The sequence below is a fragment of the Scardinius erythrophthalmus genome, assembly GCF_964197995.2.
Source record: "Scardinius erythrophthalmus genome assembly, chromosome: 16".
Classification (NCBI taxonomy): domain Eukaryota; kingdom Metazoa; phylum Chordata; class Actinopteri; order Cypriniformes; family Leuciscidae; genus Scardinius; species Scardinius erythrophthalmus.
Genome location: NC_138236.1, coordinates 8,365,301 through 8,385,126, shown reverse-complemented (window position 1 = coordinate 8,385,126; position 19,826 = coordinate 8,365,301). Strand labels below are relative to the sequence as shown.

The 19,826-nt window shown below is 38.0% G+C and overlaps 1 protein-coding gene across 3 annotated transcripts in view; it reads right to left on the bottom strand.

Annotated features, from left to right (window-relative positions):
* dyrk1b (dual-specificity tyrosine-(Y)-phosphorylation regulated kinase 1B) overlaps positions 1-19,826 on the bottom strand; it is a 39,740-nt gene that overhangs the window by 16,886 nt on the left and 3,028 nt on the right. For 2 of the 3 annotated variants that reach the window (XM_081389813.1, XM_081389814.1), the window contains exon 1: positions 1,902-4,028. The exons of the other annotated variant lie outside the window; for it this stretch is intronic. In XM_081389813.1, the coding sequence (XP_081245939.1) occupies positions 1,902-2,043 (142 nt within the window). In that variant the 5' untranslated portion in view covers positions 2,044-4,028. Of the gene's footprint in view, positions 1-1,901; positions 4,029-19,826 lie in introns of those variants that run through there. 3 annotated transcript variants of the gene reach the window in all.

Here is a 19,826-nt window from a genome sequence, read left to right as displayed (position 1 = left end):
ATGAATTGAGGTCAGCAAAATATCAACAGGCAGCAGATGCGATGCACAGACAGCAAAATGCCTGACAGTCTACAAGACTCTTTCAAGATTGCCGTGCAACAAGTGTGTGTATATGCATATTCATTGCAAACTTTTGGACTTTATGGTCTTGTTTTGTTAAATAGCACAAACCAGGTCATTAGGTCACAACAAGACCCAAAAGATGTCAACTTACCAAGGATGCTTCATGACATTCTCTTCATGGCCGAAGTTAAAATGGACATTGGAGTTTGAAGCTAAATCCAGATTTGTGTGGTGTGGGGTTAGTACTTTGCAGTGGCTGTAGATTACTTGTTTGGAAACTTTCTTGAAATGGGCCAATTAAGCAATTATATCGTAACTGCATTAAGCAGCTTAATGCTTGACGGATAATTGAGTCCTTTAATTCCAATCCTGAACTGACAGAGAATGTGAGAGACTGCAAATAATGAAGGTTGGGCTAAACAAGCCCATGTCTAACAAACCAATTGCCACTGTACATTGGTAATGTACAGCTCAAACAATGAGCTGGCCATCACTGCACTTCATCAACTTTCCTACTGCCCCAAATATCGTAAGAACTATACCACTGCAAGCTAGTTTTATCAACCAATTGTCACTTATATAATAGGGTCTTTTATTTTCTTTATGTTTTTTTGTTGTTGTTGTTGCTTTCCTGTGGCCAAAATAATCTACTGGAGAATATTTCAGCCCTCATTCTACAAAATCATCAAAAGCAACAATGGCCTTTGACATATTTCTGTAAATCTATGTAAAAAACTAGACAAAAATTCACAGGACAGCAAACCTATACCACCAGTGGACTAAAAGCAAAAATCTAAAATAATCTGCCATGACAACAACCATTTTTTAGTGTCATCACATCTTAGATTCACACTTGTCTTCATCATAAAGTCTTAAAATATGGCTAACAAACCAAGAAAAGCTGTTTTGTGACGTACATTGTGCACAATACAGTACATGCTGGTCTACAGAGCAGCATTCTGCTGCAGCTCTAAGATTCCCAGCAACAGAGCGATCACTGTGAGCTCACACCGCACGTAGAGCTCCCATAGCACACAGCACAAATTACCGCGCTGAAGTGACGCAAAGATCAAGCAGCCACTGAAACCGTTCGAGAATGTGCCAATTCCCATGATTGTTTGAACGAGTTATGTTAAGACAATGATGGGAAAAGGAGTGAAGTTCTTAAGGGGTATCTGAAAGTGTGTGAAATATTTGAGTAATTAATGTCTGTTCTGTCTAAAAGGGAAATGGCCCTGGGTGGGCCCTTTTTTTATCTTGAATAACCCAATGTTCATTTATAAACAAAGCATTTTACTGATTTTTAATAGTTAAGCATTCACAATTATGTACATCGTGCCATGGTTGATCTGCTTTCACAGAAAAAACACTGACAAAAAGCAAGGTTGCGGATTACCAATGTATGAGACAATGCTTTGACCAAACTGTATTTGCATTCATTCCCAAAAGCTAATGGTACTTCCTCAAATTCCAAAGCCCTGTTATCATCACAATTCGCTTGCTTTTCCCTCAACATTCCATGCAGTTTTTGGTGTTGAAACTTGGTGTTGATGACTGTTAAAGCCACCAGGATTTCTAATGTTTACTATTGGCCAAAGGTAAATAAGAACTTCAACAGAAACCAATGTTTGACAAAGAATTGGATGTGAATTCCTTAACCAATAGAACTGACCTGACTGAACACCTTTTTCTTTTTAATTACTTCCAAAGAATATTATTGCTATAGAACGAAATAATGTATCGGACACAGATTTCCCAACATTCACGCATGGTCAAATTTTAAGGCCACTGTCTCACGTAGCTTTATTTGTATAGGTACAAAGAGAGGTTTTACTAACTTCTTGCCGGCTTCCGTAGTAGGTGTGATTGGGGTAAGAAGCGATTCTGATCTGGGCTGCCAATCCAGGATTCGGTCGGCAAGTTTGCGACCATTCTGTTAGAAGGCTGCGGCTTCTCCTCCACAGACGAAGTGATCACCATCTGAAATGCTTATGCGTTGGCCCGTGATATCCAAAGAATGACTCTAATCAAGTTTGTTGGGGATCCCAAAAAGTACTGAAAAAGTCGCTGACATCAAGTATAGAATAATCCTTCGCACATGCCTATAACTTCAGAAAATAATCCAGTAGGGTACATCCAATGGTAACTAAACTCAAGTTTGAACCGTAAAGGCAAGTTATAGAGATTAGGATTTAAATTTACGCACAAAAATATCTTTTAATTACTTGCGAAATCCTGAAGTGACAGACAGAAGAAACTGATGAACGAAAAAGGCACCATTTAGTTATTTCAAACACCGTTTCTTTTCTGTCCTTGCTATTCCCTTTATTACTATAATATTCTAAGGCAATGGATTGGGTTTCAGGCAACAATGCTCACTTTTGGCATAAAAATATACATATTCAAACTATGTATGTCTTGTATACTTTATAGAGCTATATATATATATATAATCTGCAACACACACACATATAGATATATTTCTCTGTTTATATGGGGATGAGCTTATTTGGTTACTAAAGTTTGATTTACTTGTACTGTATCTAGATTCATTGTCCCACAATATGGAGTGGATTCCATTTGATAAAATATCAATAACTTTTGGAGAAACGGTTCAAAAGAGTGGGATAAGATTGAGATCCTTGTTGAGACAGGACCCCCCACTTCAATTTTCCAATCCAGATAATTCAGCAGCTGACAAGGAAACCAGAGCTAAACCTGGAAGTGTTGGTAGCCTTAAGGGTGTGGGTGGGGGTCTCAATTTTCAACACCATTTACCCCATCACTCTTGCTAAAAATAGCAGGCGTTTCTTATATTCTGTCTAGGTATCCTACAGTAGCTTATTTTAGTCAAAAAAGGCAGGTGCGTTTGGCAACAATGGTTGTGTTGCCACTTTCCTCAGTTACAATCTTAATCCTGAAATCCTGATGAGCAAAAAAATGCAGCTCCAGGTAAGGTGTCAGTGACTTTCTTATGGGGAAAAAATAGTTACCCTTCCCCCTTGAATGCAACTGGCAAAGTCTGCAGGTGTACCAGCGACCTTATTAGCTGGCAAGTCAAAAAGAAAAAAAGGGGAGGAGGGTGCCAGGAGCTCAAGACATGGGTGACAACAATCTATAGCTTGTGATAAATGTTTTCGTGGGCTGCAGGATCAAAACAAACACGTGCAAGCACAAATAACTACAACGAGTCAAAGTGCTGAAGTGCAAGTTACAGGCACAAAAATGTACAACTACTGGAGAAGGGAATAAAAACTTGCCGATTTCACTATGATACTTTTTCACAAATACAATGTGGGTGAGAATAGAATTTAGTCTCAATTATAGAGCGCGAACGTCAAACGAATAACTTAGACAGGTAACGTTAACACAGAGACTGCGATTCCCATCGCACAACCTCTTCAGTTCTGCGAAACGTTTCGGTTGAGCGAATGTGCTTGGCATTTAAAAATAAAATGGAAAAGATATCCAGAAATAAGTCCAAACAATCCAAACGTCCAGTTCAAGCAGTGACAATTCACTCAAAAGTTAGGGTTATAATGGTGGGTGCTCGCGTCGTTGTCCACCCGTGCGCTGTCAAGTCGCCTCAAAGAACAACAGATCACCGTTAAGTTCGCGACTGACAATTTTCAACTCTCCGTCGACCATAAAATTGAATTCAAAGCGTCATCAAGCGTTTTCGTGAAGAACATCAGCTGGCAAAAAATTTGACGTTACTTCCATCCTGAGCTGTCACCGCGATCGCAATTCCGTGCAGTGTAGTTGGTCTTCCGCGTGCGCTTTCACAGATTAATTTGCCCTCGTATAACTCCCGCTTTTGGATATCAACCCTCAGCCGTTAGTAACGCTCCCTTCGTTTTAAAGCTTCTCCTTGATATTTGTTTTCCCTGTATAAAGTCGTTCTTTTCCACCCAGTCTCAAGTCATACTCGCTGCTTGCCCGTTATTATTCCTTGTTGTCGAGCCTCTCTGGCCGGCACTGGATCCACACCCTGCAATGAGGATTGTTCCATCCACATTCAAGTGTAGGGGGGGATCTAGGAGAGCCGCTCTTTGGAGGAGCTCGGTTGACGCAGCTCCCCACGCTTCAATGTTTAAACACCAAAAGCGGAGGGCTGCCTGAGAACCATGAAACACGTTTCAAAAGGAGTGACGCATGACTATGTGCTTATTTACTCAGATTTCATCAGATCAAACAAGGCTTCACCACGAAACATATTCACAAGCATTTATAAGACCCTGCATCCCCATTTTCAGTTTAGTAGCGCCACCAAGCCACTTCTCTCCATTTATAGTAACTCTGCAGATATAGATATTCACACGGCGCATATAGACCGCTGGAATCAATAGAAACAAACCTCTGAACACAATTACAATGCGTTTATTTAAGCTAACAAGTGTACACCAAACAAACATCACGCAGGCATAACTTTTGTAATGTACAACGCTTTAACGAGGGTGCGAATTATGAGAGTGCTCAAATCTTAAAAGTGTTTTCACATATAATGTTTCAGTAAGCACAAAATGTAATCAGATTGCACTAAATGTATATGCTAGTTATGAGTCAGCCAGGTAACTATAGTAACAATCGTTAGTTTGTTTACAACGTCAGGGACCCTTTTCACAGACTGTGATGACTCGGTCATCAGCATCGTAAAAATATATAAGTTTAATTTTTTTTAATGTATGTTTATTTATAACACTACAAAAAAACGAATTAATGATACTGTGAGGGTGTTTCTAATGGAGTGACGGTCAAATTGACATATTTCTGTTTTAATTGAGAGTCTGACTGCTGTTATCAATCTCTCTCTATTTTTTTCATCTTTTTGAAAGTGGTGAAACACTGTTGTGGAGTTTTTATTCTGCTATTTGAGCAAATGGGAACACAATATATATATTTAATGTTATTAAAAGTAAAAGACGCCAAAAGACAAATTGGGTGCTCAAGACTAAGACCCATTAAATTACTGACAAAATAAGCAACTGGAAGAAATGTAATCATTTGTACACACACTGCAACGTTTTGCACAGAACACGTATGCAAACAACAAACACATCAAGGTCGGCCCTAAATACCCCCATATGAAAAAATCTTTAATAATTAGCCTAAGAATTCATAGCCTGATGTCATTGACATTATCTGAAACATTGAATTCTTTATTTGTAACAATAGCTTTGGGAACTGTGTGTATATGATAAGGAAGTTATTTTTCTGTGCCCTTTAAGTTTCATCAAACTTTTCTGTGCTAAAGCGCGCACACACGCCGATGTTCCCTTCCACAGAAACTGCTCCTCAAATCTCCCCCTCCTTCCCGCTAACGCGCGTGCATGGGTGCTACATTCTCCACCCCCTGTGCGCGCGTTCGTAGGGTCTGTTGCTATCCAACGCCACGGCAGCTTACGCGCGATTGGTCAGAACTGGTCCCCGTTACTGTTTGAATTGGTCAGCTTGGTATGTGGGCGGAGAAGAGACGAGAGACTGCCCTTTCCCCTAGCTCCTTGTTGTCTCCAAAATACGCCGCGGAAACAGGATGACGTGCCCGCGGAAATAACACAAGACTTCAGGTAGATTGATATGGAGGGGGAGAGACAACAGCGAAAAGTTGAGAGAGAGAGCCTCCTGATTCGTTCATCACACACGAAAAAAGAGGCTGAGAATCTATGTGAGAATTGTTGCATTAGGGCAAACTTTTAGAGATCATTAATCACTTATATTAATTTTTAACTTAGTTATCATACCACTGCACTGAAACAGTTATTAAAATACAATGGTGATGAGGCTTGAGATTTAACAAATAAGAAGTATCAAACATCAAGAGCATTTGTTTAGATTATATAAGCTACTTCAAACTTGTATCCATGTATATTGTCATTGTATATTACAAATAAAATAAAAAGAGCTCTAATGACAACCTGAATAACTTAGAATGCGTATACTTTATACGAAACAAAGACATTTAATGGGACCGTTATTAAATTAAAACTTTATTAAAATTATATATTATGGCCCCACATACAGTTGACGTTACTGTACTGTACAGTTTTAATTTGCCCACATTTATACTTAATACTGTACAAAAATATGTTTAACAGGTCTATATTTATTTATTTAAATTTTACCATATTGTGGTTAGGAAACATGTTCAAACCCCATTGCGAGCGGGTTGGTAATTCCTCTGTTCTCCCCTAAAAGAGTATAAGGGAGGGGGTCGATGGTGGTGCAAAACGAGGTTAACCATGCCGTCATTCATCCTCCATGACTCCACAGAAGCTCGTTTATATGTATCTTTCACGTACCTTTCTCTTGCTAAGAGAAAAAGATCGATATGACTATTTTAAGTGATATGCAAGCGTCTAACCATTTAAAACATCATGTATTAAAATAAATAATTCGCCCAATTTGGAATCATGTGCAAACAAATTCTATATAATTATCGTTAAAAAAAGAAAGAAAAATTCACACTAATTAAAGATAAAACGAATTACGAAAGGCCATATTAATATGAACACATGCACTGAACAACAGGCAAGTAAGCTAATAAAAAAACATATATATTTGAATGACGAACTTAAATCCAGTAGCACTGAATGATCGAATTTATGTGAAACAAAAGTATGTTTTAATATTATTTAATAACATTATTAGTTGCTAAATGCATACAAAAAAATACTAAAATAAATGTGGGTATCTTAATATGGTTTGCTTTCAAATAGACTTAAGTTTAAACTTCAAGAAATTCAACTTTCCTCCTTTCTCTCCACCGCTACAGCAGTGCGCACCCCTATGACAGCTGCGGCAGCCCCTTATGTGTCACATTATTATTTTGGTTTGTAAAGCATAAATGTACAAATAAACGTCTACGTGTATAAGTGAGCTGGTTCTTGAGAGGAAATGTGACTCGGTTCCAATAAATCACCTTTGCAAAGCTCCCAGACACCCGAGATTAAAAACGCAAGGCGAAGATTCCGGGACTCACGTGCCTTGCAGCAAAATTCCACCCGGCAACTACACATTGTACCATGGTAACAGCCCTGCCATTGGTCCCGGGTGCGTTTTGAAATGACCAATGGGAGGGCCGGCAGCGGGTGATGCGTGTTGCTAGGTAAACATGATGCAGTGGGAAGATACGGTAGTCGAACTTCACTGAAGAAGCTAGCAAGCGCAAAAGGAACGGCGGGGTAACACAGCAGCGAATTACAATTACACTGCGGGGAGGTTGCCGGGGTTGTGTTTCAGCTCTGCTCACGCCAGAGATGTTTTTTTTCTTCTTCTCGATTTTAAAGTGTGCATTACAGAGTTACATCTGTCTGTTTGGACACATGCAAGTTAAATAAGGCAACAAAATGGGCTTTATAGGAGCAGAAGATGAGGACGGCATGCTGACCAAAACAAATCATATACTCTTCAGTGCTTTATTTTCAACCTCCTTATTGACAGGCAGAATGGCCAGATATACATCACAGCACTCCCAGCAAACACTTCCCATTGGCAAATAGCTCGTCTACCAACAGTGAGATATTTACAACAGAGTAAACCTGACCTCTTAGTCCCTAAATATTTAAAATAGCCACTTAAAGTGTGTGCTTTCTTTGGACCACCTCTATCCATATATCCAAGAGCAGTAAAACAAAACATGCCAATTATAGAGTGAACACTTAAAACAGGTGGGGAACAGGACATCTAGCCATTCAAATGGCAAACAAAATGTCAATAAACGTTTAAATATAAACTATGTTAGTTTTTATTTAGTTTTTCAGTGAATCTACAAGTTGTAAGTGAGATTAGCGCTCAGTAATTTAGTGGTTTATGTATGTCACTCAATAGCATGGTATAAAAGCACATGCACAGAATTTGAAGCTGTAAAAAACTTGTTTCCAAACAGAACAGTTGTCCTCATTACACTTGTGTTACCTGTGACAAAAATGGCCCAATGTTGCTAGTACCATGGAAGTTCTGCCAAGAAACCTAAGATGGGTTAGGTTCAAGTTTACCATTACAGAAGTTTGAAGTTTCATCCATAAATAGGTTGCATGAGGTGCCATGCTTGAACAGTTGTGGACACGAACGATAAAGATGTCCAACACTAAGGCCATGGCACCAGCATTTCAAAATCACTTTTAAGTCATAGCTGAGCTGTCACAACTTAAGGAATCAAAATACTTGCATAACTACAAAAAACAATGTTAGACTTAATCTTCAACTTTTTTACGGACAAATTTACAAAAACAGAGCATCATGTAGGCTATACTACCGTTGAAAAGTTTGTGGTCATACGTTTTTTCAAAATGAAATGAATAGTATATATTTATAATGTTACAAATATATATATATATATATTTCAAACATTTACAAAAATGCTGTTCTTTTTAACTTTATTCATCAAAGAATCCTGAACAAATGTATCATGGTTTCCACAAAAATATGAAGCTGTACAACTTTTTTCAATAATAATAATAATAATAAGAAAGCACCAAATCAGCATATTAGAATGAAGACACTGTGACACTGACGACTGAAGTAATGATGATGAAAATTCAGCTTTGCAATCACAGGAAAAAATACCCTTTACAAATGTATTACAATAGAAAGCAGTTATATTCAACTGTAATATTTCACAATATTACTGTTTCCCCCCCTGTATTTTTTATCACATAGCCTAAATGTAGTCTTGGTGAGCACAAAAGACTTATTTCAAAAACATTAAAAAAATCTCTGATCCCAAACTTTTGAACAGTAGCATATGAGAAACAGTTTTGGATAGTATATTTATTACACAGCTTTCTGGAATACTTGATTCTGATTGGTCAGTTGCAGAAATCATCCAGTCATCCAGGGCATCACTGTACAACTGTTCAATCAATCTCTGCACTCTATACAAATAAGATTATTTTATTATATAAACTAATATTTTCTCTCCATACATTTATTTATTAATAATAATAATAATATTGATGAATTAACTAAAAGTAGTTGTGTGTAATAAGCCAGATAACGAAAAGTTAGCCAGTCATTATCTCAAAATAAACCCACTTCATGTCAGGCCCTGATCATACTATTGTGATATAGTATTAGATATAGGTTTATTTTGTGATAATGACAGGTTGACTTTTCCTTTACATTAGATATTATATTACTTGAAAAAGGTGAGTGTGCGTGTATAATATATGTAATATACATATAAATTTTCAAACTTCAGTAATATAATATTTGAACACACTCAATGAATAACGGGGGAAAAAATTGTTTATTTCAATGGCTTTATAGTCTTAAAAACATAATGATAAAGTGATTATTACAGTCACAACATGCTAAATTATTAAATATGTTCTGGTAATAATACATGGGACACAATGATCAAAGCTTGACAGTATCTGTCCACACGTGTCAGTGCACTTACGCCTGACCCTTTCGTGGAGCGAGACGCAGGAGAATCCCCACTGTTAATCCCTGATGAGCCTTCCCCCCACCCTGCCCTCCCTTCCACAGTGCGACCTTTCACCTGAAAACCACACATAACAGTCGCACAGACACTCAATGAGAGAAACAGCGAGGGCGCTGTAGCCCAGGCCACACCAGTATCATCCTTTTTGGTGCAATTAATCTACTTTTTTTATGCGGGTGTTTTTTGTTTTTTACAAAGAGTAAACTGCTTTAATGTATGCATTAGTGTTTCTAGAGTTCAGGGAAAGTTCATAAGAGTGATCAGGTTGCTCATGGGTCATTCCTACAGTGCCACTGGAAGCCTCGGGGTGACATAACAATAAGCAGCAACACATAGGCTACATATTACAGAATTTTACATACAGAAAAATAAATAAATAAATAAATAAATAAATATTGTAAAACTACATAATTGCTGATATCAATGCTTTACCAGGGATTAAAAGAGAAAAGCATACATAGGGCTGTGATAATTGAGAAGTTACTGGTGGTCCCTCCTCTGCTGCCTCTAGTGGCCAAGCCAAGTCAATGCATGAAGGGAGAGGAAGCATTGGCAGAGGGAGAGAAAAGCCTTTTTAGATCAGCACTTGGTGAATCTGGTAAATCCGCGAATCAAGGACGGGTTGGATATTGTTTTCACCCACTACCTTGTTTCTAAAAAACTTCCACATGCACACACACACACACACACACACACACAATATTGATGTTTACCTAAGAAAGCATGTTTTCAATGCAGTATTTAGATTTCCAAAAGTCTTTAAATGAAGAACAGAAAAAAATGAGCACTAAAAAGTTTTGATAAGGTCTGTAACAAAGTTTAAGGTGGAGTATGCAAGATTGCTAAACTTTGCATCACCCAAGAACAAATGAACACAGGCCAAATTTCTCAAAGTTTTCTGTACTACGATTTAACAAATAGACTTAAAATCTCTTCATGAAAAGTTATGGCAATAATACACATATAAATTAGTAATATTTTTGGCTGTTTCTTTTTAGACTATGTAGTATGAAGGTTTACAGAACCAAAAATAGCAGCTCAGTACTTTGATGAAAGTGATCTAATGGCAGGACTGGAATAAACTAAGGCCATTAGATTTGTCAAAGGACAAACCCATTAAAACAAATCAATCTAAAACACATCACATATCTCTCCCCATTGCAAGGCATGAGTGCTGCTATAGACAATCTATTTGAGTGGAAATTATGCCCAACTTGAACATTTAGAAAAAAACCTATACAAGTTCAACTGCTTTGTCTTTCACCTCATGTTCACACATAAGCAGCCAAATCTTTGGGAGGTTCGACACATTTATTCAATGTAATTTGCAAAGCAAAACAAACCATTAAAACAAAATAAGTAATTGATATGTCTCTGACAAGTTTCAGGGTAGCATCCAAAAACAGATATCAGGGTATCATATCACCCTACTTAACATAAAGACATCACTGTTCAACTGGCATGTTATGTAATTGATCAAAAGGTTTACACTCAATAAACGGCTTTAACAATCATTCCTCACATCACTGAAAAGTCTAGGGTGATTTCTGAGACTTATACCCTTCCAAGTTCTCTTGCCATCTGGACTTGTACTTTTTCCCAGTCACACTAGTTAATACAAAATGCCCACATTTGGGGCTGGAATAAAAAAGTTCTTTCTTTGAGAGGTTCGAAAACATTATTAAATGTAATTTAAGCAAATTACATTGAGAACATTGTTCAAACCCCACAAAGGCTTGGCTGCTCACATGTGATGAAAGACAAAGCAGTTGAACCTCTTGTATAAACTACAAAGGCTAAAATATTTGATTTATGTTTTGCTATTTTAATAAAATATGAATTAGCAATTGTAGCAACAGGTCAATAACTAAATCCACAAACATAAGTTTCAAACAGTCCTGATCAGCATCTCAATATACTCTTAAGAAAAGTGACACTGATTAAAACAAACATGTGCATAATATGTTATACAAAGTATGTTAAAGTAATTTGTATGTAAAAAAGTATGTTAAACATGTTAATGAAATGTTCAACATTTAATCAAAACTATATATTATATATATATATATATATATATATATAATCTTGCTCGTCTTCTGTAATCTGTCATAAAAATGTTATTACACTCTCCACCTCTGAAATTACTTTCCTTTTCTGCTAACGTCACATGCTAGGCATATGATATAGTAACATCTGCATTAGCTAACATTACAAAAGTAAAATTGTTTGCAAATGGTAAGTTAAACTTTTCCAGTCTAGATAGCTTGTTTTGGGTAATATTATCCATCTATGCATTAATACTAATAATAATAATAAATTGGTAGCTGAAACAGACTTAAAGCATCAAGTTCAAAGATTTCTTTAGTTCTTGCACAGGTGGTTTTCAAGAGCAGTGCTTCTGAACATACAAGAATAATAAAGGTTGACAGCTAACATCCACAATGCTCCTTTTTGGATCAAACATACCCCTAAAATTGGAACTTTCAAAACCGCAATTCTTAGACCTTGGTCGACGTGAACACCTAACGCCCCTCTGCCACCTCTCCTCTTCTTCTTCTTCTTCTTCCACTGTCTGTTCTATTCCTCCTTTACTGCACATACGATGTGATTAAGCTTCTGTTAAGCCAGGCATAATCTCTAGAAGCTCTGGCTATTTAATTCTTGCTGTGCCAGCTTAGAGCAGTCATGGAGCCTGGCAAGGGGTGTGTGCAGGCATGCAGGCACACAGACAGGCACTTTGGCTGTCACAGTCTGTGCATGAAGCAGTCTCACACTCCCACGGTGACAACAGGGCCTTTTACATGGACACATGCAGTTTACTAAACATGGGCTTTAAAACAGGCATGTTTCAAATATATAGGCTACCATGAGGCACATACAGATGTTTAAGGATGGGAACATGTGCACATCTAGAAATGCATGCATGTGCACAGACAGCCAGCCTCTTGCATTCGAAGCAGACTGACAAATTTGACAATTTGTGGAACCCATTTGTGCAGTATGGGTTATATAGGCCAATTCGGATGGATGTTGTTGTCTAAAGGTAGGCCAGCGTTTGGGACTAGGATCACCACAACCCTGTGTCCATCACCTTAGGGTTTCCCACTACAGCTTTTCCTGAAATACAAAATAAGCAAAGTTTCTGAATTGCTGTATCACCAATGTGTTTGCAACATCTAACATGTCTATCTTTGGCAAAGCGGTCTAAAAAGACAGCTGGATAAGATGGTGGCCAACCTGATGGCGAACGTCACAGTCACTGTATGCAGGAGTTGTGTAGTAGACTGTATGTAGGGCTGTAAAGAGTATTAAAGTGCTAGTTCACAAAAAAAAAAGACAATTCTGTTATGATTTACTCACCATGATGGACCCTATTCACTTTCAAAGTGTTCCACAGAAGAAAGTAATATGGGTTTGGAACAACACGAGGGTGAGTAAATGATGACAGAACTTTCATTTCATTTTTGGGTGAACTATCCCTTTAAATTCTGCCAATTACTCGCCCTCTTGTCGTTCCAAACCCGTAAGGCTTTAGCTTCAAAACACAAATGAAGATATTTTAATAAAATCTGAGAGATTTCTGTCCCTCCATTGACAGTCCACGCAAATGACAATTTGACGCTTTTAAAAGTTCATAAAGAGATCGTAAAACTAATCCATATGAATTGAGCGGTTTAGTCTAAACTTTCTGAAGAGACGCGATCGCTTTACGTGATGGACAGATTGTATTTAGGCCTTTATTCACATATAAACATTCATCAACTCACACAATAAGTCAGTAAACGGAAGTTCATTCATGTTTGCTTGATGTGCGAGAACCAATGAGGTTCGTTCTCCTGTTACGCTGCACGTTTGAGCTTCAGCGAGAGGTCTGTTCTTAAACATCAAACAGGTTCGGTTGAGCTTCTGTTTATATTGGCCGATCAATGTTTATACATTAATAAAAGCCTAAATTCAATCTGTTCATCATATAAAGCGATACGGTCTCTTCAGAAAATCTGGATTCTGGAATAAACCGCTCAATTCATATGGATTAGTTTTATGATCTCTTTATAAACTTGAAGCGTCGAAGTGGTGGCTGCGTGAACTGTCAATGGAGGGTCAGAAAGATTTCTCTCAGATTTTATCTGGAAATTTGTGTTTCGAAGATGAACAAAAGAATTACAGTTTTGAAACGACATGAGGGCGAGTAATTGATTACATTTTTTGGGTGGGAGTGGGGTGAACTAACCCTTTAACCGGCGTGGACCCAGGACTACGGTCACCCTATCAAGTGATACAAACTGACGCTACGTCCTGCCATAATTACAGAATAAGCGCTAAACAAGTTTGACTAATCAACACTGGTGCAACAGACTAAAATAAAGCTGTGTGGCATGTTCTCAGTTGCTCCTGATTTCCTTCCTTCTCCTCTCATCTCTTCCCCCAGCCCTGACCCACTTTCATCTCCCTTTGAAGAGAGAGTGACCCAGCAATGTCCCTGATGAGGATCCTATACTGTTCTGCTCCGCACTACCCCCACGTCACCGTATCCATAGAGACATGGGCCATGTAAATACATCCCATATTCAACAACATGCAAGCCTATTGAGTGCTGCCATGCCATTCCTAAAGTCTGTGTATGAGAGAGGAAGAGCAAGTGAGATTTACAACTTATTCATTCCAAAAATTGGCCATAACAAACACGATATTCTCTCATTAGTGCATTAATAGCGAGATAAAGCCTTATCATACTCAAATATGAATTAAAATAAAGTGTCTGTATTTAAAAACAGGCATTTTGACAATGCTCTATTGTGACAGTTGTTAGATCACCATAGATTTGGTCCAGAAGGCTTAACTTCTTACTTTCTGGACAAGTCTGCAGTAAATGGAGTTACTATTAAACCCGATCCCATGGTGAATTAAATCATAGCAACAGGGTGTGGCAATATAAAACACAGATCTCATCACAAAAATAAATACAATTACTAAGCTATAGCTGCATATAGCGTAGCTCAAGTTACCCAGTTCATCAAACTCCTAATCAAACTGTCTTTTTGCAATTCAACTAGTATCTGCCTAGAGAGAGATACATGACAACGTTCAGAAATCATTGTAATATGCTGATTTGCTGCTCAAAAAACAATTTTGTATTATTAGCAATAATCAATTCTTTGATGAACAGAAAGTTCGAAAGAACAGCATTTATTTGAAATCTTTTGTAGCGGTATAAATCTCTTTACTATCACTTTTAATCAATTTAATTCATCTCTCTGAATAAAATATTAATTTCTTGACTGAATGGTAGTGTATGTGTCTGTTAATTGTCCTATTAATTAATGGTCAATTGTTATGTAATCGCCAGTGGCTGATATGATTTCAAATTCATCAGTTCAAAATAAAATCAGTTATTTATTTTACAATATTTACTCAGAAAATGTGCATTATCTACAAGGCTATTGATGTTCAATTTCAGAGCAGCTACTAGGCTATAAATTGGCCAGTGAGGCACAGTTATCAGTCGATAATTTCAAATATTAGTCAAATAACCCAACTAGTGGATTATACATCAGTCTACCCGTATTAAGAGTTTTTAGCTAGTCTGTTGTCCCTTTTCTAAACAAGTTGACAGCAAATGTTGTATTGAAAATGTATGCAAACTTTATTTTTTAACTATCCCTGACTTCATAGGTAAAACTAAAGTATTACAATTAGGCAAACGTATAAAAGCCAGAGCTGAGGCCTATCATAACACATGCTACATGTGAAGCAATGGTGCTCAAGCAGGAGATGCAGGTTTGAATCACACACCCTGTCCCAATTCTCCCTCTTCTCGCCATCACCTTTTAAGTTTTGTTATAAATAAAATAACAAAAGCCACAAATGTGAAAAAGAGCTTGATCTAAATTCAGTTTTAATAAACAACACAATAAAATCATGTCTTTTTCACCTTGGGAACTTACAAATGAATTCCATGTTGTGGTCATGTCATGCACTTGACTTTAAATGACTATTCTCTCATGGTGCAGGGATTTGCACGGGATGGATAAAGATTACTAAAATGATGAAGAAAAGTCTATTTTGGGAGCAGCTCATAACATCTTTATCCCATCCAGCTCCACCAATGACTTTCTCTCTCTCTCTCTCTCTCTGACACACATACACACACATCCATCTTTACACCTTTCTTTTTTGTCTTTCGACTGAATAGGAGATCCATTTATCTTGATTTATCAAGATCTCTTCTCTCCCAGTTTATTCTACCTCCCTGTTACCTTTCCCATCTTCCAGACTCACTCCTCCATATGTTTAAACTCATTCACCCTCGCTCTCTCTCCATCTCAGAGCTGCGTTAAGCAGGTCAGCAAGGCAGGGATGCTGAGAGGGAAAAAAGATCACCATGAAGATGAGCAGCTCCTTCTTATCACACACATGCACAGAGGATGCTAAAGCAGACATGCATCCAGAGAGACATCATACTGATCAAACACACACATGCATCACAATAACTCAATTGCACACAATGCAAACAGAATGCTTAAATTACAGGAGAAAGGTTTAGCTACTTCAGGTTTGCTTCCACAAATACTGCTCTCGGATATTCATTGATAGCCTGACTCCTTCTGGAAAATAGTATATGGTGGCTTTCGCTACTGATAGTTATAGGAACTCAGTTATATGAACTAGCCACGAGGGTGGTCCCCCGAGAACTAAATATCCCCCTAGGGCCATTTTCCTGGTAGGAACTCTGAAGTGACGCAAGCCGGGCGACAGCGACGTCATTTAAGCGCAGCATTTAACAACGTCAACAACTGGAGGATGGAAGACGTCGTGATCGGAGCTGTGTTTTTGTTGTGTGCCGTGGGTTTCGTGATAACGGAGATGGAATGTAGACGTATAAGTTATGTGTTTGAAAGAGCAAAAAAGAGGGCTAAGAGACAAAATCTCCCTGGACTTCAGCGTTGGTCCATCTATCACTGTTTTACATGTTCATGGAGTAAGTATATGTTAACTGTGTGTTTTCACGGCACACCAAAATGGTGTGTGCCTTTGTTTCGTATGGCATGTGTTTGGTCAATCAATGTACACTTCTGTAGTTCCTATTGTGCTGGGTTAGACCCTACTCTGAAGTAGGAGCTAATTTAGTCCCCCGAATAGGGCATTCCTGTAACTTAAATTGTTCCCAGTTCCTGCGCTGTTAACATGTCAAAAAGCAGGTACTCCTAGCAAAATTTATGGGATCTATCAAAATGTCCCTCCGGTGCAAAAGCCCCTTTTGTTGTCAGAAAACTTTTGAGGATGTCTAACTAGATAATCTGAAGGGGTGTGAACACAAAATGTGAGTGCAATACTTGCAGCCATGATGCTAGGGAGTTGCTAAAAGCGTTCTAAATCATTTTTAGCATGTTGTTGCTATGCAGTTGTTAGGGTGTTGGTTGTTGTTATGGCATTGCTAGGTGGATGCTAGCAGCATAAACATAGATGCCTCACTATCGGCTGTTTCTATGGGCCGCTATACGTAAGCTGTCTGCCATGTTGGAACGGTTAAAGCCAGTCCGTGAACACTCGAGAACAAGTTGACTGTGCGTCTGCAACCATAGTTATACGTATGAATATCAATAGACTTCAGCAACAGATGATTTTCATAGGATTTAATACAATACGAAGGCATCAGCTAACACGACATTAAAAAGTTACCATAATAAAAGTAAAAACATTCAAAGTATCATTGTAAAAACATGTAATATTGAGTTAATGCATATAAAAACACAAACCAACACATTCTCACCTATGAAAGGTTATAACATTTCTTCAGGAATTTAAATCTCGGCTGTTTCACAACAACCAGAAGCTGCGCAATGTTGTGGCATCATTGATTCTACTGTGAATGGCGACACGCTGACCGTTGCAAGACGGCTGGTGCGCCGACGTTTCTGGAGAGGTCGAATGTGCCATCAATGCATACATATGGCTTACAGGCCCGAGCCAAAAGTTCACACACTGCCGGTCAAATCTGATTTCATTTTTCTTAAACCGACAACTCAAATTGCATTTTATATTTGGCCAGATTTTTATGTGATTTTTGTTTTTTTCAGTTCTACATTCAGTGCGTCGGAAAGGCAATATATAGGCCTATATATATATATATATTTTTTTTTTTTTAGTAGTATAATTATTATTTTTACGAAAGTTCCCATGATATGGCCAGATCTATTTTTTTTCTGTTCAGATTGCAGTTGCTTTTCCTAGCACATACACATTGGTTGTCGTACCTTCCAAACAAAATAGATTCATTTACGAAGGTGAATCAGAAAATCTGTTTAAAAATGGATTTTATTTACCGGTAGATAGATTTTCTTCAATATAGAAATAAAAACCGTGTTGCCTCTGCGAATAAGGCCCATGACATGCTAGACAAGGCTCAAGAACATCAATGTCAGTATAAAAACCTTAAGCTAGAACACTTCGAAATGTAAATGATTTAAGGTATAATATATTTCCATATCACATACGATAAAGGATGAGTTACTTTAATACTGGGGGTTAAGGGTTTGTGCTTTAGCAAGCTCTAGTAATTATGTTCTATAATGACTGGCTTAACTCTACAGCACCTTGAATTTCTAGATTTGGAAACCATATTTCACCTGGTCAAAGAAGAGCATTGCTGAAACTTACAGGGTTTCTGGGCTTGTTCACTTCAAACACTGACCAAGACTGCATCATGTAGAGGTGGGGACTAGACCAGAATGACTCACTCACATACATTACTGCTGCTAAGGTGTACACCTCAGCAAGGCAGGCTACTCTGATATGTGCATGCAGTGGTCAAGAAAGAGTTGAGACACAGTAAAGGACATAAACACTGAATTTTCCCCCTACAGGAAAGTGTCCACATCACAACTTGCACCATATACCGAAGACAGACTGAGAAAAAGTGTCATCCATACTGTTGCAAAAGAGATTACAAGTTAGTCTGGATATAAGAGATGCCCTATGTGATTTCTGTAAGAGCCAACTTTCATCTCCATCAAAAGTCACCAACACCTGACTAAATTACAGCTATAGCCTCTCTCATACCCTAGGTATCCACCAAGCCAGTTCAACATCTACAAAGCCACTGTGTGCTTTTCATTACCAATTTATGAGCCACTGGAAGCAGGAAGAAAACTCCATTAAAAAGGGACAGGAAGCAACAAGCTTATGGAAGGAAGCTGGGAGCAAGCCATGAAGCCAGCTAAGATGCTCTTGACCAGAAGTCTTCTCTTTTGTGCCCCTTTTTTTGGTGGCAAAGTTTACTTTAGCTGTAATACAGGGTCACAAGACCTGAATTAACTTCCTGCAATGTGACTGTGATCAATAAAAAAAAATCAATCCATCACTCATGTGGTTAGCAAATGACACCATGAGAGACCCATTCAACTTACGCTCATTGACATCTCATGAATTACATTAAAAAGAAACTAGCCAATTATAACTAAAAAAACCTCTAGTTTTGCAGCCTATGTTGGACTGGTTTACATTAATGTAATTTTTATTTGTAAGTTCAATGATGAACACACCTCAATGTCGTTTACTACCAAATGGGCAGGGCACCAAAGTGATGATACTCAGAGGTTGAAAGAGTTTGCTGAAATGGTGGTTAATGGCTTTAACTACGATCCCTTACAAGACAAAGCAATTAACGTTTAGGACGATGGCTGTAAATGCTGCTCCATTTCCCAATGCAATTTCCTTGTAATTCCTCAATTTGATATGTAAATTAATTATGTTGATGTGGATCTTACTTCTGGTCATGGATTCAAAGCAATACAAAAACTTGACTCAGGTGGTCACTTTCTCATCTGCCAGTTTAGATGAGCAATAGGACAAGTGTAGTTTAAAATTTCAAGATGTAGGCTACATAAATTACGATACACTTTAATAGCCTGGACAATCTCAATGGAGAACATACTTCATACTGTTATCCTCCACACAGCCACATGTTGACCCTGCATGAAAGCCATGCTTTAGAGGAAAAGCTTGTTAAGAGCCACATCCAAATCGATGTGTTAGGCTATATGCCATCTGATGAGTGAAGGGATTTGTCCTGATAGAGAAAGGGCAAAGTCACACAGGGACAGACGGGAGGTGGGCTAAAACAGCTCTTTCCTACTCTAGCATTTATCATGAATTTACACAGCAAGAAGAGCGCTTTGCAATGTTTGGAAGAGCCTAAATGTAGCTTATGCTGATCATTAAAGAAGTCAGAGACACATAAACAGAGAGACGGTATATAAACTTTGCACTTGTAAGTTTGTGTGTGTGTGTGTGTGTGTGTGTGTGTGTCCTCTCCTCC